Here is a 23,070-nt window from a genome sequence, read left to right as displayed (position 1 = left end):
CCGTAAAGATGCCTTGGAGAGATAACCCACCTAACTCCTGAATTTTTAAATAGACGAACAATTATTTTGTGGTGCTTACCTCACCAAAACAACAAAAATGATATGGATAAAAGCTTCTTAAATTAATTTTTGATCTAACATGGAATAGCTGGTTGTGGTTTTAAAACACACCGCTTGTAAAGAGCCCCAGCCAACACGACGAATGCGTCACGACGTCGTAGTGGCAACCTTCTTGCCAAAATCCGCCCGAAACCATTAAGCACAAGTTTTTCCATCTTACAAAATTTGCCCACTTTCTCTGAAGTTTATTGGGAGGGGATGGTAGGGGAATAAGCGAAAGAAATATTAGTTTTGACTGAATGAGCAATTTGCATCTCATTTAGGAGTGATGACACAGCCCAGCGTTATGAAGGAGGTGGTCAGTCACCTACAAGGTCGCCAGCACCGGATCGCCTTTTTCACGGGTCTGCAGCCCAACATTGAGGAGATGCCAGCGGGCCAACGCGCCATCATGTCGCATGTGGTGACCAATGTAGGTGGGGCGTATGACCCCCAGAAGGGTCAATTTTGCGCTCCTGTCGATGGTGTCTACTCCTTTGTGGTGGCCATCTCCGCCCAGGGAAGGAAGCAGGTTAGATGCACTGCCCCCTCCCCCCCACTAACGAGCATTACTGACTTTCCAAGAGGTGAAAACTTTTCTCGTCGACTGTATTAAAACTAATGAACTTTTCGGATATCAACAAAATTCGGAATAAAACGATGAAATCAGAGGCAACTTGTACTATTTCGTTTCAAAGTTGATTTCAGAAAAACATTATTTTTTTGAAAAAAAGGCGACGAAAGCGGCATAGCATAGGAGTCGTAAAAAATTTTGTTTTTTGCCTCAAATCACCTATGACACCAGGCTATCTTAGTTTAATCATGAAATGAACGCAACTGTTAGCTTAGCACTTATTTTGTTCTTAAAATAGAAGATTTAAAATCTTTTTCATTTGCGGAATAAATATTTCTTGTTAAAATGTTTTCTTTTACGGTTTTATTTCAGTTTATTTGGGACAGCCTTGAAAGCACCTTTGTGTGCTTCGCTAATGAAATTGTACAACCCTCAACACTAGTGAATACTTAACCTCTTGTAGTGCATTCTAAAATTTACAAATCACCTATTTTCCTATTGTTCCGCTTTTATTTGAATTGTTTTTCCTTACAGTACCCAGTTCAGAGTTAATTTTGAATGCTGAGAGGTGGATGAAATATTGGTGCCAAAAGATTACGTAAAAGTAAAAAATTGGCACATAAGCAGATAAAGATGAAGGTTAAATTTTAATGCATTTAACCAAAGAGTGCAGGCAACTTTTGTCTTATGAAATACAAACACTTCCTTCCCATTCTGAATTATTTTCCACTTTTCACAAGGGTATGAAAATTACCTTCACATACCACTCTCGCAAATTCTGTGCTGCAAAAATCGTAATTATAGGCCACGTGAAACAGTGATTCGTCCTGAACTCGACAAACAAATCATTTTTAGAGAAAAATCGTACTTTACCTGCTGAACCTTGGAAATTAATCCACGTCGAATTAATTGCTACTGATAATAAATAAGTAGCATTCAATATTTCTTTAGGCAGCCGTTCGACTGATGCATAACAACAACCACATTTTCGATGTTTGGAGCGACAGTACTCCCTGGTCCACGGCCACAAATCAGGCAATTTTAATGATGAAAAGGAATGACTGTGTCTGGTTGCGACTCCGAGAATCCGCCTTCTACCTCCACGGCTACATGTACTCCACGTTCGCGGGCCATCTGCTCTTCGAATACAACGCTGATCAGGATTAGCTGCATCCGTCACCCTTCTCCTCCCCTTTCCCCTCTCCTCACATCTACCCTCTGTATGCCATCCTTTGAGAAGACCGTTTGATATGTACGTACTCAATGCATATGTGACTGACTCCATCTGCATGATCATTTGAGGATTGTACTTACCTGGAATTCTATTTCTCACCCAAATGAAATATGGGACTGCATCAAATTTGTGTTATTTTAACTAACGCCTTAAACTGTAAATGATGCAACAGGACTTATAGGCCCAAAAAATTAAACGTTTTGAACAGAAGCGCTTAAAGAATGCCAGAGCTTTAATTCTATGAGATTCGGAAAAAATCCAGGAATATATTTTTCACATGAATTCTCGCTCTCCCCTTCAACATTTGACTGGCAAATGAAAGGCTTCATCCTTAAAAACCTTGTCAGTAGGGTACAAATCTTCTGAGCAGCCTTGTGCAAATGAATCGGAAGTCAAAAAAGATAATGTTTGCGAATGGCTGTGGCAGAATAATTTATTTCTGGTGAAAATTATGAGTGGACCGAAGGTTTAGGATCACGCAAGAGCTCCTCGTGGTTGCTTCGCTGAATGCAGTCGTTGTAGACGGTCGTCTTATAAACGCAGATGTACACCCACTGGCGAGAAGATTTAATTGTTGCATGCACATAGACTCACCGGTGCTGTCCCCAATGGGGCATCTTCATAAAGGTTCTGTTGGCTGAAGTGTTTCAAGATGTGTGAGGAATGTGCCTTCCACTTTTTCCGCGTACTACTGCTGCGACACCGTCCAGATTTGAATTAGGACGGCATCAGTAGCCTGCATAAGTCAAAACACCTTTAATGGTCAGTTACGGCCAATTTATACTCGGTGAATACACTGATTCCGCAGGTCTGTAGGAATGATCTACTTGGCGCGCCTTTTGTGTAAACATGTCGTCAGATTCAATTAGTTCGTGGACTGTGGCGTTGCTTTAATGACACCGATGTACAAATACCCTAAAGTGTCACCAGCTTCTAAAATAAAAAAGGAGTATGAATTTAGTGCTAAGCTCACGGTTTCCATTTCGGATAACCCTGCAGGTGGCACCTGAATCCGCATTTTGGTTCTCATTTATTGCAAACTCAACTCTGCCTGACATTTTACCAGTGGTAGATGCAACGGGTTCAACGAGATTTTCATTAAAACTAGCAGATTGCCTAGAGGAGGACACCTTTCAGTGAATAAGGATCGTCAGTGTACAGGGCGTCGGGGTTACATGGGGTCGGGGGGTAGTCTCTCCTCCCCCCTCCTCTCCCCTCAAGGGCCAATAACGTGGGCTCAGTCACGAGGTCGGTGTGTGCTGACCCCTACCCAGCTGGCAAGTACCTTCAAACAAACACGTGATGTAGTGGCTAAGGTCACGATGGAGGAATTTGAACTTTCGACGGCTTAGAATTCACTATTTTAAAATAAATTACATTAAAAAAGAAATCAAATTTTATTGCATACAAAATTTTACCAACCTAAGTCTTGCTGGAACTCAAAAGAAGTCAAAATACTCGGATTAAACCTGTATTTCCTACATAAGAAATGAGGAGGGGGTACTGTGACGGCCTGAAGACCACGCCGCCCGAAGGATCTTTTGGTGCCTGCGTAACCAAAACCAAAGCCTCGTCTCTTTTGAGTATCGACCCTGGCAACACACCCCCTCTTTTCTTGCCAAAGTACACTAGTTATTCTCCCCACAATTTCTAAAAACACTTCCAAATGTGTTTCCAAGACCATCTCTAAAAGTAGAGACACTGGGGAAGATTTGCCTCTGTAAAAAATGCCTTAAAATCGCAGTCGCGGCATTCACGGGGATGGAAGAAGAGAAATTGCAGCCACTCGTGACGGCAAGTCAGTTGACCTTAGTTGACACAATCAGGTTAGGAGGGATGCGAACCAGCTTATTTACTTCACAAGGACATTTGGATGTACCAAATGCGGAACCTTTTAAAGGTTGATAGGGTACACTTGCATCCTCGAAAGAAAGACAGAGGGAAATTTGCAGTACTTTATTTCGAGTTTTCGAACGGAGCGATGCTATGCACAAGACATTGCTTTTAATTAGAGTTGGTGAAACTGGCAGCAGTGGCCAAGGCAGGCATGTCCACCACAACGTCTCTTCAAGGGCACAACCAGGCGGGAGTGGTGGCTGGACTGCTACAGCCTGGGTAGCTTATTTACCACAGACCCTCGAATCGGCAATGGTCAGATGAAAGGAATAAGTGGGGATCAAAATCCTGACGATTACCACCTGGTCCATATTAGGTGTCTGAAATTCGCCTTTCTTCCCCATTTGACTGCTTTTGTGTCTGAGTAAACTTCACTTTTTCCATGCAGTTGCTACTGGCGTCTTGGAGGAAAGTCGATCACTGAAAAACAAAAAGGACGTGCTTCACTTAATGCTAGACTAGTCGGAGCCTAAAAAGTCTAGTTACCCTGAAAACTAAGAACTCTCTACCAATACTGCATCAATTTTCAATCTGTCCGATTCGTCTGCGACAAAGTCTGGTGCGATTCCAGTTGGCAGAGACTGATGAGGGATGTATGGCACAGGTAAGTAATTTTAAAAGGTGGTTTACCAGAAAGATTTTTAATATTTAACTAAAAACAAAATACATGTAGGTATGCTGCGGGGTCCTGAGTCCTCATGGAAGTTGTATGAATGTAGTGCTGACGTGGAGAAAGGCCAAGAGACTACCGACATGACCTGGAGGTCATGCCGTTGGTTGGAAGTACAATACAAGGTGAATTAAGTACCCGCGTAACCAAATTCATGGTTAAACAAACCATCTCTGCTAGCTTGCCTATTTGTTTAACTCGCTGTTTTGGTGTCGCCGGCACTTAAGGCTCCGTGATTTTACTTCCACTGGGCTGCATGGCCTTCGGGCCATGAGAGTAGCCCCTCTCCTCCAGTCTTTCTGTTAGGCGGCAATACATATTCCATCGGGGTATTATGAATCCTTCCACTCTGAGAGAAGTCTCAGGGTGCAAAACTTTATCATATAGGAGAAATACTTTGATTCCTATTACTGAGTGCTTAATCCTTAACGCGATGAATGAAGGGTATCTGCAGCAAAGTAGGAGAATCGGTGACGACCCCTTACCAGAAGGGTTGTAAATGCCGTCTGCTCTCGGCAACTACCCCAGTCCCGTGGTCTGTAATAATGCTATGACGATGAATTTGACAGTAGCTGTGATCTATCTAAAAAGGGTCGTTACGGAGCCGTCAACGGTACCTGGGTGAAGATGTCGCGTAAGTATATACGCGACACCTCTTTCACCTCCATACTAGCTGGTTGGAACCCAGACAGATATAGGTGAGCAGTACTGAAGTGAGGACAAAGCGGCAAGAAAAAGTAGACACAATGCCTTATCCCCATGGCTCTGTTTAAAACGCCGTCCTTGTCATGTGACTCTGTTTTTAGCCCAAGATAGACCTACGAGATGACCGGCGTATTTCCTGCTCCCTAATACAATTCCTAAGCAGGATAAAACTCCAGATCGAGCACAATTGCCAAGAGGGCGTTTGTTACGTTGCAGTCAGTTACCATACCAGTTGCACACAAGCTGGATGACTGGCACCGACTACGTTGTGACGGTTGATCCGGCGTTTGACCGGGGAGAGTGCCGTGGACGTCGTTCTAAAGAGGAGAAGGGTTATGTAATACTTTTATTTTTTGTGCAGTCTGCGGTTTAAGTTATGGGCCGCATGAAGCCCCGTCTCTGCGATTCCATAAGGAAATATGAAGGTCGGGCAGTGCCAAAAGCTCCTCAGCCCTTCTGAGCATCGATAAAACAGATTCTGCCCTAGTATTATTATGCCGCCTTTCGTCTTCAGTGAAGTCTGAGAACGCTCCATCAAATGCCAGGGGTGGACTCCTTGACAAACTTATTCAATGAAAGCACAGAGACTTAGTCAAAATTGCATAGAAAGGTTTTTAAAGAAGTTCTGCTTGATTGAATAGGATTAGAAGTATGGGGAGACTTTCTGGTCAAAAAGACTATACTTTAGTTTATGCCAAGACGACTGTGGTCCGATGTACAACGGATATGATAGAAGGTCGAGCACTTGAACAGCTCAAATCATTTTCATGGTATTGTATTTCGCAATCTTTTTGTAGCCGAGGCCAATCCTATTATACCATAGTTTATCCATCATCCGTTACTCAAAGTATATGAACTAAGGGAAATTTATGACAGAGAATGCATGACTTTACTACGTATGGATACTTGCCTATTTTAATTAGATAAGCTTCTATACATTCTTTAAAAGACACTGGAAGTGCTAAGAATATAGCACTGTGAGCCTTTGAAAAGCATTTTTTATACAAAGAAATGCCATTTTGCGGTTACATTTCGAGCCCAAATGACAATCAGCCCCGACAGTCAGTAATGAATCAAAGCAGTATCAGCCAATCAGAATTTCCAAATCAAGGTCACCACTTGCCTGCGGAAGTGGCCAATCAAGTGGCGCCAATTGAGTCCAAATAAATAAGCATCCAGCTTAATTGAATGGGGAGCCCCAACTACACCCCTTCATTTGACAGACCGTCAATGACCAGGTTTGAAAATAGCACCCGCTGTGTAGGTCCCCACTGCTGTTTCGTCAAAATTTTGTATTTATTTTACCGTTTTAATTCGTAAAATCTAGAAAAGCTTTAAATTTATTTAAGATATTATACATGAATATCCAAATTCGTTCATGTTTGTCCAGATTCGACCTACTGTTCCATTTAAATATCCACACAAAGCGGTAGACTACCATAAAAGACGATATTAACGACAGTGTCTCCGCTTTCCGTCTTTCTTTCAGTTCGATGAAACGGAACCTCGCGAGACAGAAGAGATAGAACCACTGAATTCCATCGAGAAGCAACTCTACGATGATATTGCCAAGATTTTGCCTACACCCACATGCGAGTGGACGGAGAGTGACTTTCCCGACTTGCCTAACCATCCAGACAATGTACTTACCGGTCTCCTGCAGGCTTATTCACGTTTCCTCCATCGGTTTGACACATCCGGGAGATGCGTGGAGGGTGAGGATGCCTCAACGACTGCTCTCTCACCCGGAAGCATTTTGGAACTGCTGTTGAAAATCGGCATCCTTGTGGGAGATGTCATTTTTGTCGCCTACGCTGTAAAAGTGCGGCGACAGGAAGCAGAGGCTGATATCACGCTTTTGTGGATGTCCACCATTTTCTGGCTCATTCTACTCTGGTTAATATTCAAGCATCTCAAAGTGCTGGGAAAGGAGCGCGGCGGCTGTTTTCACTTCTTCGTTTGCTTGGCGGACAGGTGGTCCCATGCGTGGAAAGCATCGTACAAGGGAGTTAAACTCTCATGGGAGAAGGCACTTGGCAGGTGCACGTCCAGTTCCAGAAATATATTGCTCATAAGAAAGAAAATAGGGAAATTGTAAGTCGCTCTTTTTTACAGGAGATTGTCCCTAAAACTTTGTACTTGGAATTAAATGAGTAGGATGAAGGTAACAGGGACGCTCTGATAAAACCCAGTTTGCTACGAAAATATACCTCAAGATTGCCAAATCCACAACCCCAAAGGCTAAATTGGCCCTGGGTCTGACTGCAAAAGCAGAAATTTGAATCAGCTACCCAACATAACTTTTGTCTTTTTCTATATCAGATCTACTTAGCAGCACTTTTTACGTCCTTAAATAACATGCTGGGATGATAATGTCTGATTTGAACAGCCATATTTATTCTTTTGACAAGGAATTCAATACGATAACTTAGCATTTCCTAACCGCTTTGACTTAAATGAATTTAAGTAGTAGTGTTCTAACTAAACTCCTACTCAACATTCACTCAATCAATCTTTCCTAATCAAAAATTCTGCGTAAAATGTTGCTTCTTTAAAACCAATTCTTTTGAAACTGTGCTAATTTATACACTGAGGCCCTTGTTGGTAGCCTCACAAACATTCTTGTCGTCTGCATTGATGAGGCTTAAATGATTCTCCATTTTGAGCCCTGACGCGTAAATTTTTCCATAAAATAATGAAGGTGGTGTGACCCTTGAAAGTATTGGTAGCGTTATTCAAACAAATGAGCTGCCAATTACAGGGCCGAGAAATAAAGCGCTGACACACACAAATCACAAGCCAGGTTTAGGGCATTGTTACTTGTGCATAAATTCTCCCCTTTGTATGTACCTGCAAATACTTGCAGTTTAATGAGTGCTGTAAGGAAGGCAAAATAAAGTGTCCAATTATTTAAGTCCTACCAACCACCACAACTTCATTACTTCATTGTCACTGTTACGGTGATATGGTCGGTGGGTGGGGCACACAATCTTCGCTGCAAACAGTTCCTCGTGACTCCATTTGTGATATTATTAGGCATAGATAAATGCGCTATTTGATTTAGCTAGTCAAGTACTTCCTCCTTCAACTCCACAATCGCCTTCATGAAGCGTCCGAATTATTACGCACTCAAACAAAATTAATCGCATGTGACTAGCTTATAAGAAATGTGAAATTTTACGCTCAACCATGTAAAACAAACTCTTCTTTGATCGCCTTAAACAAACTGACTTACAGAAGTCTGAAAAAGCTGTCAGAAATATTACATAAGTCCACTTTAACCCATTAATCTGTAACTTATCTATGCTACTTAAATGTTTAGTGCCTTTTAAGTAGTGTTTTAGACAATACAAATTCATTTTACTTGTAGATTTCTGATGGTGGTACTGGGTCTTATTACAGCGCTCTACCTAATTTTCTTTGTCCTGATGCGGAATCCCAGAAATTTTGTCTCCCTCATTGGTATTGTGGCAATGGTCCTGATATGCATGCTCATTTCCGTTCATCCAGCCAAGGTGAGCACTTCCTTACTGTTTCCAGTAATCTCCTCAACTGTAAAGCCAATTCGGGAGCTTTTATTACTAGGCAAACACATTACGGACCCAGACAGCGTTTCTGTCGAGCCAATGCAAACGCATATAAGAGTGGCGCAAAAGGTTACATAGAAGTTTACTAAAGAACTTCTTAGAATTGACAAGATTTTCTCGATGAAGTAGCAATAATAAGGTGGTTCTGAAAAATGAAGGTCATTTTGAAGGTAGCTTCAAAATAGGACAAAAAATGAAAATCCGATTGACTAGTATTTAAGTAGCTTCAGTTAAGTAGGCTCACGGAATTTTGAGTCCAAACAACATGACCTCATGGTTAGCAGGCCGACATATTTTCAGCTAGTAAATTTCAGTTGAAGTGGTCATTTTAAACTGCCTCTTTTTTATTCCTCCTTAGATAAAGTGGCAACCAGTTCTGATGGGCTTCTTTCTGCAATTCACCTTTGCAGTCCTCACTTTGCAGACAAAGTTTGGATACACTGTTTTCGAGTTTATTGGGGCTCAAACTACTGCGCTCATGGATAATAGCGGGGTCGGGGCGTCGTTTGTTTTCGGCGACCTCTTTCAGGTCGAATGTTTTGCAATCAAGGTGAACGGAATTTCGCGTCACCCACTTGGGACACAATTATGTCTCAGGCAGCAAACATCAAAATTACTAGCAGAAAAGGATGTTTTAGCGAGAACTAAATTTAGAATCTATATAATCTCACAAAACTCATCAATAACTTATCATCCATCCAAATTGGTTCTCAATTAAAGCTCATTAAAGACGTCCAAATCATCATTGAAACTGTCAGTATTGAAGTTTCTTAATTGCACTTATGCTAAACCACAGATTAGCTAAATGTTGTGAAACCAAGGCATACGAAGACCGCAAAAATACTTTTAGACTACGCGCATTTGAAAGAATAATAGGCATCCTGCTTTGACGTTCAATGAATGACACGCTTTAAACGCATTGTTGTTTATAGCTACTTACAAAGAGGTACCGCTGGAACATTGTTTATGAGCTTTATGCATAAAATGGCTTCCCAGTACTAATTAACAAAAATCCAGCAGCGCAAGTATAGTAGTTTGATGCGTGCGGAAGTAGTAGGTTTACCCCTTGTTGGTTGATTTAAACAAAAAAACGTGTCTGCTACTTTAATTTATTACTCTTTCGTTCAACTAACGAAAATGTTTAAATAATTGGGGAATTGCAACCCTTTTTAACCTACTTTTAAGGTTAATATGGGTTCAATACGTCGTACCATTTGGGGTTTTTTGATTTCACAAATTTGAAAGGAATCTGGAGGTATAAGCTATAAAGTGAAAATACAAACTTCAGAGTTAAGAGTGCTTATGTACTTAAACCTTCAGTCAAAAATTACCCGATAGAAGAATTTTTGTTATTTAGATTCCCCTACTTAGCTTTGACCGAACATATTTTCATTCAACTTTCTGTCCAGGTTTTACCTTTGGTCGTGTTCTTTTCGTCATTTATTTCAATAATGTTTCACCTCGGGTGGGTTCAACAATTCATAATACAACCATCAAATTTTATTCGGCACATAATGGGAACCACGGGACCTGAGGCAATCAACGCCATCACAAATATTTTTCTTTCAATGGTAGGTTGGCACCCTAAAAGGCTCATTTAAATAAACGCCGCTGTGCCTTTAAATCGTCAAAACCTTACAACTGTCAAATCTGCCCAGTAGAGTTGACACATGCCACCACGAGACTCAGCGTCTTAAAACGACTGCTTCCACATTACTTGCCGCTCTGAGAGCTGTCGCGGAAATCACGGCCCAACAGGCATGGACCGTATTATTTCCTTTTGTATCAAATGAATGTACAAGGGCGTTTCGCAAGCAAAAGTGATAATATCCAGGCAGCAGCCAGGATCTACTTACTTTAAATACAAAACCTAATTGTGCCCGAACGTTGTTATATGAGCCCAATGGGTTGCGATTATTTCCATTTATATTTATTCAAATTGCATATTAAATAAAGTATCATACATCGAAAAAAGTCTCAGTCTGGAATAAAAGCAAGTCTTCTCGTGTCTGGCACAGATTAGTATCAATCCACAGTTCTCAAAACTCCACTTTTTTAAATAAAATCGAACATTATATGTTTATTTGTAGGTATTTTTTTGTAAGTTACGATATAAAATATGCGGTTATATCCGTCATTGTAAGACAGAGGTAGATCAGAGTAACTGTAAGGCTGCGTTGACCCAATTTGTTAATGTTTGAACTTTCATTTCTTACATTTCACTAATTTTCTATTTAATACTAGAATGAGGCACCACTGCTGATCAAGCCCTACATGTCTCAAATGACAAATTCGGAATTGCATGCCATAATGGTGAATGGCTTTGCTTCGATTGCCGGACCTGTCATGGTGGTTTACATCACCTTTGGGGTGAGTCCCAATTCACTCCCCGTCCCGCTCAGTTCTCTTTTGACGTTAATATATAAAAAGGGAGTTGTCTGCTTATAAATCATTAACAGAGGATTTACGCTACTTTTTGTTCTGATCTCTTACTCTCTGAATTGATATTTTGTTTAATGAATTTCAAAAGGTCCCCGCAAATCACCTCCTGATTGCCTGTGTCATGTCGGCACCGGCAGCTCTTGCCATAGCAAAAATTATCTACCCGGAGACAAAACAGGCGCCCTTGGCCAAGGGCATAAAGAAGACACTTCATTCCAGGTGAGCTGTGCGGTTGATGACCTGAGGATACGCTTTCTCTCAAGTATCACTAAGAACGTGAAATGACGATGCTGAAGACTTGTAAGGACCTCCATTTAGGAGGAAAGATGTTTAAGTTTTAAGGAGACCTAGAAAATTCCTGTTATTTTGGAGCCTTACTTATCAGTCCTGGGTGACCTCTACACAACTGATGGATTGGTTTGACCAACTTCGGCAGAGAAGGCGTGTTAGAAACTGACTACGGAAAGTGCTCTGTGTTGGTGTTAGACGTAAGAGTACACTGTGCATTGAAACTGAGGACATTAGTCTTCTTTCCCGCCTTATTTATGTCCCCTTTGGCCAACGTATTTTTAAGTGCGTCTATTTTCAGCTAACGACATGCCCCTCCCCCTTCTAGTTAATAACCAGTGGTAGTACTGAAGCGCCCCGTGCCTTCCTTAAAGTCGGAAGAAGTCGCATGAGTATGGTGGAAGATACATTACTGGTGTACAAAGGGGGTAAGGCCACCGGCGTGGTCAGAAGGCCATACCGGGAAGTAGAACTACAAAGGCGGGACCCTAAAGTACCCTCGTAACGGAAAAGAAAACTTAAACAGGCAAGCAAAGCATTGCAGTGTGGCTCTCCTTGACTTCCATGAAGACGGATGGGATATGTATTGCCGATATGCTGAAGGGGGGTGAAAGGGGATCAGTGGCATGGATTGGGGGCAATTCCACTTGATAAAAGTAGAATAGCTGAGCCTCAAGTGTCTGCATAACCAAAACGAATATTCAAACAAACAACTAGAGCATTACAATACAGCTTACTCATTTAAAATTTAATTCTACTGACTGGTGAAGTCGTTGTTTCACATTTAGTAGGATTGCCAAACAATGGAATAGAGGTACTGTCACTTCCCTTCATTTTTTTTTGCAATTTAAAAAAAAATGCACGGCAAATGTAGTATGCGGTTTGATTTGGAATTCTTAAACACTAATACTTAATAATTAGCCTCAGCTTACTCTAAACTCCCCAGACCACGCTAGAAGGTCAAATCCACCTTTGACCTTGTCTTCCTTCACACAGTGACCTTTGTCGAGTTGTCATTCGGGCAAAACGATGTTTGCTTTCTGAATTTTACAAAGTTAATCAGGTGGCTCCAGTCTGTATGATCGACGGGGGTGGAGGGGGCGCAAGCTGCGAGCCAGAATGCATTTCGGGCGGCCTGCGTGCAAAACAAGGCTAAAAGTTAATTGCCTAACCTCTAAGCTATCCATTTAAGCGATTTGGGAGTTGGCCCCCATCTTTATGACATTACTTTCCTGCATTACGGAATCAGACTTGTAATTGCGTGCTGGGGACAGTTTTGTCTCGTCGTGGTCGGCAAATTCAAAGGAAACAACGCGGCAGGTTAAAGTACTCTTCAAAGATGTACATTGCTAGCCCTACTTTTAACAAACAGATGGTATCCTTAGCCCCATCATTCACTTAACCGGCAATTCGATTATGTAGTTAAGCAATTGAAACATTTGGTTTGCAAACTTAAAACAAATACTTCTATGACTAAGTGATTTAAATGGTTTCGTTTGTTAGCCCTTTCACCAATCTTATTGAGGCGGCAACGGTTGGCGCATTGGAGGCGATACCACTGTGTGCTGGTATTATTGTCAATCTAATGGCCTTTCTCAGCATCTTCAGCGTTTTTAACCGCATTCTGACCTGGCTCGGCCATCGAATCGGCATGGCTCAGGATCTCACTTTTGAGGGAAGTGTCTGCTTTGTGTTAAGGCTGTACACCGCGGAAGTCTCCCATGCCTTATATTGGTATCTTTCGCTTTTTTAGTTGATATTTGCCTACTTACTTTGGCTCCTGGCGTTCGGAATGGGGGTACCAGCAGAGGATTGCTTTAAGGTTGGAGAGTTGGTTGGTATAAAAACGGTGCTGAGTGAATTTATTGCCTTCAAGAGGTTGGGTAAGTCTTAATACGTTTTAAGGCACAAATCAGTACTGCGATGTAGCAAAAGTAGGAGCTTAAATAAACCATGCTGGTAACAATGAATACCAGGATTAAGGATAATTATTCATTGTCAAAAAATGTCGTCTACATGCGATCAGAATTTGCACGAGACTGTATTTACACTCAGAGGTACTTATTCCGTCATCTTTCAAAGGTCAACTGATTGAGGATTCCTCCGTTTACGACTCCTTCCATAATAAATCTCTACCTGTCACATATTTGGCAAACGGTTCCATCATTATCACGGATGGTCTCAGCAATCGAACCCTTCAATACGGCTTTCTTCATGCAAGTTTGCATTTATCCTTTCATTTAGTTTGAATAAGGTGTAACAAACAGCCTATTTTACATTTTATCCATCATTGCACACCAAAAACGTTAAACGATATCCATATCTTAAAATCATAAAAATCTTGGGAAAAAAGGCACCATTCCTTTGTTTGACTGGGATACATTGCATGCATTCACAGCACTTTTTCCAGGTATATTGAAAAAAAGAAGAAGAAGCTAAGCACTGAAGCATACTGTTGCACTTTCAAATAGTTTGTGTTTTGTCATTCTAAAAATACGTTTTCCATGAATTGAGATCACAAAGGCATAATACCGCATGTATGTTAGGTAAAAATCTCTTTATGATTTCTCGCAGATTTGAGGCTGTCTAAATCCTGTCTTGCTCTGATTTTTTCGTAATTTGCATAGTTGTGTTAAAATGTTGTTTGGATCAGAATAGCATTAAAAGTGTAAAGCTTAAACAACAATTTTCAAGCATGAGGATCTTTGTTTGAATACACTGTAGGGCCCCGGACGTAGTCACCTTTAAACTTCAGGGCATTCAAAAAGGCTCAAATTGTGGCCTTGTTATTTGCTAGTACCTGTGCCTGCAGGTGTTTCACGCAATCATTATTTAAAATTTTAAGTGGATCCTATCTGTTTAGAGCAGAAAAACAGCCGTGATTTCATCCTATGCACTATGCGGATTCGCGAACGTTGGCTCAGTGGGCATTCTCTTAGGCACATTCATTAAATTGCTGCCTCACAGACGCAAGGATCTCTCCGGTATGGTTGTGCATGGCATGATCGGAGGCACTATTGCTGCCTTTGTTACTGCATGCTTTGCTGGTACGCAAGTTAACTTTGCAATCTAATTGGCTCGATTGTCGTGGGCTGGCCTTCAAGCCGATAGTTGCTAAGTCTTATTGCAACCGTTAGCTTACAGAGCGAAGTATGGCCTTTCTCGATAGGTAGTAATAGCACTCATAAATAAGCTTGATACTCATTCGACTTCAGATTGGGATTTCACGATGTTGGGTGAAATATGACTCAAAAAGGCGCAAAATACATCAGTAGTTAAAGGATGTTATTCAAATAACATTTTGAATTTTGGTGACATTACTGATAAGGCATTTTACAAATCTTGCCTCTACTTCTGCGAAAGTGCACGCAATTCTCCAATTTTTCTAATAATAAAATATTATTATAGGCTCATTTAGGACAGTGAAAAAGTTCTTCAGGAGTTCTAATGGTGTCTCCTAAGCGGAAAATCATCTCTTGGGGCAATAAAATAAATTGTTTTGACTGAAAGGAATTGTCCTTTAGTTGCCATTCATATCTTCATAGCCATCCACTACAATAATAAAAATAATCGTAATAAATAATGAAATCAGAGCAAAGCATGGAGTCCGTTGCACTGGTTCGTAAAGAGAAGCAGTGGGTTAGCTAGGTATATTTCTTCGTTTAATTTTATAAGTACAAAGTCATGACGCCCTTTTTTCGCGTCGGACAGGTAGACCTCATGACCAGTAAACAGTAATGAGTACTGTGGAAAGGCATTGTATTGTTCACACATTGCCCATCCGTTATCTTTATTTTAGGTCTGCTCTACGATCCCAATTTATAAAAACACCGAGGAAAATAGAGTCAAGCGAAAGATAATTCAATCATTTATTTTTGTCGTTTAACCAAACATTCTTCTGGTTATTTGTATCCTTGACTCCCGCACAATTTTTCTTCAAAGTGTTTACACAAATGATTTCAATTTATTCACCTATTGGCCAAAAGTTCACAAATTTAAAACATAAGCACTTTAAAAAGTAGACATTTAAACCTACATGCACAGGATTTGAAATATTATAAACTGGCAGAGAGCTAAAAACACCAGATGGGTGGGGTGGTATAAATTCGGACCATTTCTGAAACTTTTGGGTTTTAAGGACTTTTAAGATCCATTTATGGTGTTACATAGTACAAGAAGTAAGAAGAGTTTACTTCAAATTCGAATAAGTGAGTGGATGTTCCCTTTCAAACTATAATGACAGGCTAATTTGGGTTGTATGCAGGGTGTGACAGAGTCGACTAGATTGCCAAAAGGGCGGTACGTGAAAGCCAAGTAGAGGTGTCTTGGTGAGCACCCAATTTGCTTACTCACACACAATCAGACAGCTTGGCGTGTCATTACCGGTGCCATTCACATCTAGTTTTTGTTAAATGCAATCGCACGTTGCTGGAGGATGGGAGCCAATGAGTGTTGACAACTTCGAGGCCTAATGAACTCCTAATGAAGCAGAGGCGGAGGCTTCTGCCACTTGGCACCACGAAAGCTCACGTAAGCTAAGTTCAATTTCAACGCTACGGTAGTCTCCAAAGGATCAACCGCTTGAAGCCCTGTACCCTCGATCCACATTAAAGAAGTCGTGAGAGAAATAGCCATCAATTTCGATCAGGTTAGATAAAATTTTATACCGATTTGTTGTATAACGAAACTCTACATGAACATGTTGTCCTCTAGGTAGTTGTACATCTAGGAATTACATTCCTTCCAAATCATATGTTTGAACTTTGATGAAACAATATCATGATCAGTAAAAGGCAGAGCTTTAAGGAATTTGTTGGTTTCACCGCTTAAATTAACGAAATATGGTGGCTAACTAAACCAGGTTATCAAATTACTGTGTTGGCCTTAAACCGAAATCCACCACAATCCCGGTCAAGTTGGAAATGTTGCATCGAAACCCGAGTATTATATTCATATCCCTTTTTGCTATTCCATGCCCAGAAAATGGTACGAGGGGGGACTGTCCAGCCTGCATCTTCCATGAATCCACGAGCGGATGCTGAAGCCGTGGCTGAGGCTTTCAAAGGAATGGGTAAATAACTGTCCTGATTTAGAAATGTTTATAACTTTTCCTTCTTTTCTTCCGACCTAAAAGACGGTTTTTGTCTTTGTAGGGTATAAAAAGGATGTATTGTTGGATATTTTTACCAACCGATCGACATTTCAACGCAGTCTCATTTTGAATGCCTATAAGGCGGGTTTCGGTGAGGTGAGTACTTCAAAACTTTTAAACCTTTTTACAGCTAAGTTTATACCTAAAGTCTTGACACATTTTAGGCACATTCAAAATCCTTTACAAAAGGATAGCTAATTAGGCTAGACAGGAAAGGGCTCATAAACTTGATTCTTTCTTAAAATAGGCGTCTCTAGACGGCAAGAGCAAATTTTAAAGGTGCCAATGGAATTGACAAATGACATGTTAAACAGGTACTGAAGCTTGTCATGCCTCCATTTCAAGCACATTATAAGAGCATGGGTTAATTCAGGGCTGAGATTTTTTTAATTCTTTATTATGAGCACTTTCCATCCCTCCGATCGCTGCCAGTGATGACGACTACTGAGGAGGGAATATTCCATTTTGAGGGAATACTCCACCTTTTCACCCGCAACTCAACCTCATAGTTACAGTAATAAAAACAAACCCACTAATTTCCTATCTCCCCTATAAAAAATGATGAGTGGAGGGGCTCCCTACTCGTTTTCAAGATGCCTTTTTTGTCCCACCGCGTAGGAGTTAAAAATATTTGACATGAATAGGATACTTCTAGGTAGCCATAGCCCCTCTATTCAATAGCACAAAGCCAATTTTATCCCCGTAACCTTTTCTCAAACTACCTGGTAAAATGTAAAAAAAAAGTCCGTCATGTAATCTTCTCCTTTATTACGCCGTTGAAGCCGGGAAAACTGTTGCATTTACCTCCCCTAGTCCTTGAAACAGAGAGTGAGGTCAGAGATTAATGGGGATTTCAAAATTTGCCTCCTCTCCTCCTTTGACGATCAAAGTCATGCCGATGCCAGAGCGCTTTTCAAAGCCATGTCAGGCATCAGCACACACGACAAAACCCTCATGGAGGTCATTTGCACCTCCACCAATCAGGAAATTCGCGACATCAAATTAGCTTATCAAGACAGTGAGTGAGCTTTAAAGTATGATTTGTGACAATTTGAAAGCACCTGGCACAAAATAAATTAGTTTTAAGGCAATGATTTTTCTCTTTTTTAGTATTACAGGAGGAGAATAAAGACAGTAAGTTGTTTGTAATTTATACTACTCGGAAAATTACTAACGTCTTTAAAGGTAAGGCTTGAAAATGTTAGCAATTACTAGTGGCATTGTATGGCTCCAAGACTTCCATGAAGTCGTATCGCAGAAGACATATTGCCGATGTACGAAAGGCCCAGGGCCGTCTGAGGCATGGCTCGAAGGCCATGCTACCGAGCAGAAGTACAAGGGTGAAGACTTGAGTGTCCTTGAAATGAAGAGTTCAACAAACAATCGGATTATTACATAGCCATCCCCTCCTTTTGACCCTCATTCCTAGCGCCCGCTTGGTCATCCTCCCGCGCTGACCACCGCAACGCATTTGGTGCTTTAAGGCGAAATACCTCCAGACCAAGCACGCCGGTAGAGACGACATCTGACTGTAACGTCAGCGGTGCCTCTTGGCAGTTCCACTGGATAGTGCAAAGCCTCTGATCTTCCACGAAGTCGAAAGGAGGGCTAAAGGCATACCTTAGGGACCATGCTTCCAAGCGGAAGTACAAAAGTGAAGACTAAAGTGTTCTAAAAAACCGGAAAGCAGGAGTTAAACAAGGGATTGCATGTTTCCCCTTCATTTTGGTCTTCTTTCCCGGTGCTCTATTTGGTCAATCTTCTACCTCAGCCATCATAACGTTTCAGGTGCTGTGAGCAAAAGGTCCACCTGCCAACCACTTTAGTCTTCAAATTTGGTGAAGACTGTGAAGACATCTGACTGCAACGTCACTGGTGCCTCTTGGCAATTCCACTGGATCTAAAGTTGCATCTAGTTTGAGAATTGTATAGAGAGAGAAGGGGAGATGCGGAAGCCCTCAAGAATGTCCATCGCTAGTCGTGAGAGCACTGACCTGACAGCGGAGTTGTTGAATGAGGGATGGTGTTTGAAATGGTTTCGTGGGGATAAGGTTTTACATCTACTCCTCCTAACTACTACACTCTCAATTTAGTGCTGCCCAGTCACATGTGTCTGGGTTCCATCCACCTGGTACTGAGGTGGAAGAGGTGCCGCGTGTTCACTTATTTCACGAACTCCTACTGGTGCAGTAGACAACTCTGTAATGCCTTTTTCCAGATCGTTCATGGCTGATGTCGCTTTTGTTGTCTATAGTTCTCCTGCCGAACATATGAGTGGGGGTAGTTGCCAAAGGCAACTTTTGTTGAGCATATACCCTTCTTCCACTGCGTTCAGGGCTAGGAAGTAGGGTCGGGGTCATTTTTTACTGCTACCAATGCAGCTCTTCTAATCCTTTCCGATGAGGGAAGAGTTTCTAATACTAGGGCGAAGTATGTACTGCCGAGGTGTTGAAGGGTGGAGGGGCTGGTGGCACGAGCTGAAGGCCACGTCCCAGAGTGGAAGTATGCCACGGAATACGCGTTACTGATGATCACTTTATGCTTTCCTTGTAAGCATAAATCATTTGGGGTTTTACTTAAGCAAAGATCTGTTAAATGCTTAGATTTATTCCCACATGTTTTGGAATGTTTTAAGGCGATTTTGAACGAAAACTCAAACTTACCGCCATAAGGCGTATACGTGATCGAGTCTGTTTTGCCCACTTTGAACTGCATGTGATACACGATTGCGTTTGTGGGCCTTTAGATAAAACAAGAAACTTGGAGGGTGATTTGAAGTCCTGCACATCCGGCAACTTCCAGCGACTTCTAGTTGCGGTGAGCCAGGGAAGGCGCAGTGAGACTGTAGATCCTCAAATCGCCTCAATAGACGCAAAGATTCTCTACGATGCCGGAGAAGGGTAAGGCGTCCTGTTCCTTTACCATATAAAGTATCAAACATTAGCACTTTTATATTAAAGACTTTCAAGGCAGTGAAGGCTACTCTTCATGCTCTTCATCTGTCTGGTGAAGAGCATAAAGTTGTTTCAGTTAGAAGCTACTTGGTTTCGAGTTTATGAGATAATTAGTACCTATAAGGTGAAATGCTATTTATTCTTTAAAAAGCTTGTAAAGTGATTCATTTTATCACAAAATAATTATTTCCGAGATTGTGCAAATGTACGTACTGTAGCGACTCGAGTCTTTTCCAAGACCAAAGTCATAGTACCAGGGCCGAAGGACTGAGGGGTTACTGAAGGCCACACTGTCCGGCGGATATTTATTCAGGGCGCCTTAAATTTTCGTAAAATCAGAACGAAGAGTCAAACAGACAATCAAAGTATTATATAGTTATCCCTCTACGAACGATCTGTAGCACTCCTGGTGTTTCCCGAAGTCGAAATGAAGTTGTAGGGTAATGGCGGAGGATATTGTGCTAATGTTCGAAAGAGTTGAACCTCTTGGCACAGCCCACAGGCCATGCTAATGGGCCAAATTACAAAAGTCCTTCCTGTCTTTTGAGCGTCATCTTCGGGGCTCCCTGCGTCGGCCATCAAAACATTTCCGGTGGTGTGGGAAAAGCACCCACGAACCGGCTGCGACAGTTGTCGAACTTTCGTGCAACTGAGAAGATACATAATCGCAACGTAACTGAACCCTCTTGATAATTTCGTTAGATCTCGAGTGTTCTCCTGTTTGGAAGCTGTTTTGAGGGAGGGATGAATGGGCAGGTCATCACCCATATCTGTCGCTAGGCATAAGAACACTGACCCAAAAGCTGAGTTATTTAACCAAGGACGGGGTTTGGGATACTTCCAAGAGAATCAGTTTTCCCATCCATTCCTCCTTACTATTGAATTCTCACTTCAATGCTACCCTCTAGCCGGTTGAGAGGTGGAGGAGGTTTTGCCTGTTCACGGCTATGGTCGCTGCAGTTATCAAATGCACTCCTGAAAAACAAGGGACTAGACGTCCCTTCAAACCCTTCTGTTAGGGGGTTGTCACAGATCCTCCCATCCCCAGCATGTACCCTTCCTCCGTCATTTTGAGATTAAGCATCTACTAATCGAGGTCGGGGCAGTTGTCCCGAGGGCTCAGGCTCGCTTTTCGCTGTCGAAAGGAGTCGTCATAACATGATTTAAAATGTGTTGCCGACGTAGAGAAGGATGAGGCGGGGTGGGGGAGACGGCTCATCGGGACGGCCCGGAGGCCATGCCGCCGGACAGAAGTACAGTGGACGCGCCTTATGCACCGGCGCAACTAAAACAAGGAGTAAAACAATCAGGATCTTACATTACCACTTTCTAAGTTCTAGCTCAGATCTTGTCCATAACCTTTCTTTAAACAGTAAAACTAGCAATTTTTCTTTTATTCATTCGCAAAATATTTTACCACAAATAATACAGTTGTATTTTTCTACTCCCTACCCAAATTGATTATTAGCCACGAGATAAAAAAAGTAGGCTAGGGACTGGGTGACACATTTATTTGCTTATTTTTTCAGACGAATGGGAACGGACGACTCCACATTCATTCGCATATTCGCCTCTCGAAGTTGGGAGAGCCTGCGAAAGACCGACGAGGTGTATGCAGAGGTGCGAGCATCTTTTAGGCGGTGAGGCGAGTCTTTTGCAGATGGCATTAACTGCCTGCTTTTCTTTCAGTCATTTGGACATGGACTGTATGAGGCAGTGGAAAAGGAGACGCGGGGCAGCTTTCGGAGGGGTCTTCAGCTTATTTGTGAGTTAAATTGGTATTACTCAGCCGATATTATTGCAAAAATAAGCTAGAAAATAAATATTTTATATGAATTATAAGCAGAAAAATAGCTAAAGCCGCTGTGTGACGCCCCCAGTTTTCCCTGAAGTAGAAAGAAGACACAATACCAAGACAGAAAGCGCATTGTTGACGTACAAACGGACTTCCGCAGAGATTATCGTGGCTTGGAGGCCAAGGTTATAAAGGTGGAGCCCTTAATTGTCCTCCAAACCAAATCCAAGAGTTAAACGAACAATAAATATAGTACGGCCAAATAACTTAATGGGTGGAATGCAAAAAAATTCCTTCTTCTCTTTTAAAAGAAAAACATTTGAGGCGGAAATGTTTGATGCCTTTTAGTGGAGGCTGCCACTGATCGAATCAAATGCTACGCAAAAATACTCTACGACTCAATGAAGGGAGTAGGCACTCGAGATGAAACCCTAATAAGGATGATAGTTGGACACTCCGAGGTAAGGATTTCCAACTGTCAGCAAGGTTTTTTTCAACTACTGTCACTTTCACCTCATTTGAAAGTGCATTGTGCAGTCTCCCGTTTATCAATGTTGCTTGTTTATCAAACTGTTCTGCAGCGAAGTAGTGCAGGAGATTTCATCCACCATTCCTTTACATGCAAACAATCTAGTGACCACTTTGATTTCTCTAACTACTTTTAGACGGATCTCGCTTTGATTAGGCATTACTTCAACGCAAATTATCCACAGACTTTAAGTGGAATGATTAAAGCGGATACGCATGGCGATTACCAACAATTTCTCCTCGCAATCCTTCGAGAATCGGACAGCTGAAATTCACCACCATATTGTCCAAACAAATATGAGGGATAGCATGCCTTCTGTGAAATATGTATCGAATGCTGCAAGACTGCACCCTCACTAGCTTAGTAGCTTTCATTCATGGTTTGTATAATGCATATTCACTTATATTAAATGGTCTTTTCAGGGAACCTATAGGAAATAATTCAGGAATTTTTAGCTACTTATGAAATATAGGTAGAATATTTGTACCAAAGAAGCTCAACAAAATAGAATTCACTATTAAAGGTAATTAAGGTATAAATGATGTTTGTCAAAGCTTATCTTTCCTTAATATAATTGTATAGCTATTAAATCTTGGAACAGTTTATTATTTTGGACATTTCAGGCAAAATTATCTTACATAACCAAGAATTTATAGCACTCATAAACGGCTTTAAACGGAGTAAATATTTCTCTTAACTCTGTTTCAAACCTTAAATGTATAAGTCAACTTCAGTAATGCAATTTAACTACCTACAAATTGTTTTAATTAACCAATTAACTGGAACTGACAGTTCGCCAGACTCCTCAACGTTATTTGGACTCGATACTTAAAAGCAGTGATTTTGTATGTTTATTTTGAACAGCATAGAGCTAACTTACAGCGTATAAACACTTAATTTTGAACGCATTACTTCAAAGTTAAGGCTGCATTTTATACCCTACATTTGCTTAATTTGTAAGTTCTACTCCCAATTTACAGTTAAAATTCTAACCTTATATGAGGGGATCTCAGTTTACACTAGCAGCCCTCAAAGTTTTAGAAAACATTTCCAAAAAATAAGATAAATCCCAAACATCCTTGCATTTTACTGTAAATCAAATAACCCCTTTAATTCTGACTGCATTTAATGTTATTTATCCGTAC

The 23,070-nt window shown here is 41.3% G+C and overlaps 2 protein-coding genes across 2 annotated transcripts; both read left to right on the top strand. All coding sequences in view use genetic code 11, as the record gives it.

The window, feature by feature from the left end:
• Window positions 1-388: 388 nt before the first annotated feature.
• On the top strand, window positions 389-1,840 carry EGR_05662 (Complement C1q tumor necrosis factor-related protein; the record flags this gene model as incomplete). The annotated part of the gene is made up of 2 exons (XM_024494911.1): window positions 389-631; window positions 1,625-1,840. The coding sequence occupies 2 exons, from the start codon at window positions 389-391 to the stop codon at window positions 1,838-1,840; spliced, it is 459 nt and encodes a 152-aa protein (XP_024350708.1).
• A 4,568-nt stretch (window positions 1,841-6,408) lies between these two features.
• Window positions 6,409-22,193, top strand: EGR_05661 (Solute carrier family 28 member 3; the record flags this gene model as incomplete). Its single annotated transcript, XM_024494910.1, has 22 exons — window positions 6,409-6,438; window positions 6,668-7,152; window positions 8,549-8,693; window positions 9,124-9,315; window positions 10,175-10,336; window positions 11,010-11,135; window positions 11,296-11,426; window positions 12,999-13,209; window positions 13,249-13,378; window positions 13,578-13,715; window positions 14,372-14,542; window positions 15,987-16,053; window positions 16,083-16,143; window positions 16,476-16,566; window positions 16,649-16,743; window positions 17,461-17,665; window positions 17,758-17,781; window positions 19,394-19,547; window positions 21,131-21,221; window positions 21,291-21,366; window positions 21,745-21,857; window positions 22,062-22,193. The coding sequence occupies 22 exons, from the start codon at window positions 6,409-6,411 to the stop codon at window positions 22,191-22,193; spliced, it is 3,030 nt and encodes a 1,009-aa protein (XP_024350707.1).
• Window positions 22,194-23,070: the final 877 nt, after the last annotated feature.

The sequence above is a fragment of the Echinococcus granulosus genome (genome assembly GCF_000524195.1).
Source record: "Echinococcus granulosus chromosome Unknown EG_S00043, whole genome shotgun sequence".
NCBI lineage: Eukaryota > Metazoa > Platyhelminthes > Cestoda > Cyclophyllidea > Taeniidae > Echinococcus > Echinococcus granulosus.
Note: the sequence above shows the minus strand (reverse complement) of the source record. Positions and strands in the feature narration are given on the sequence as shown.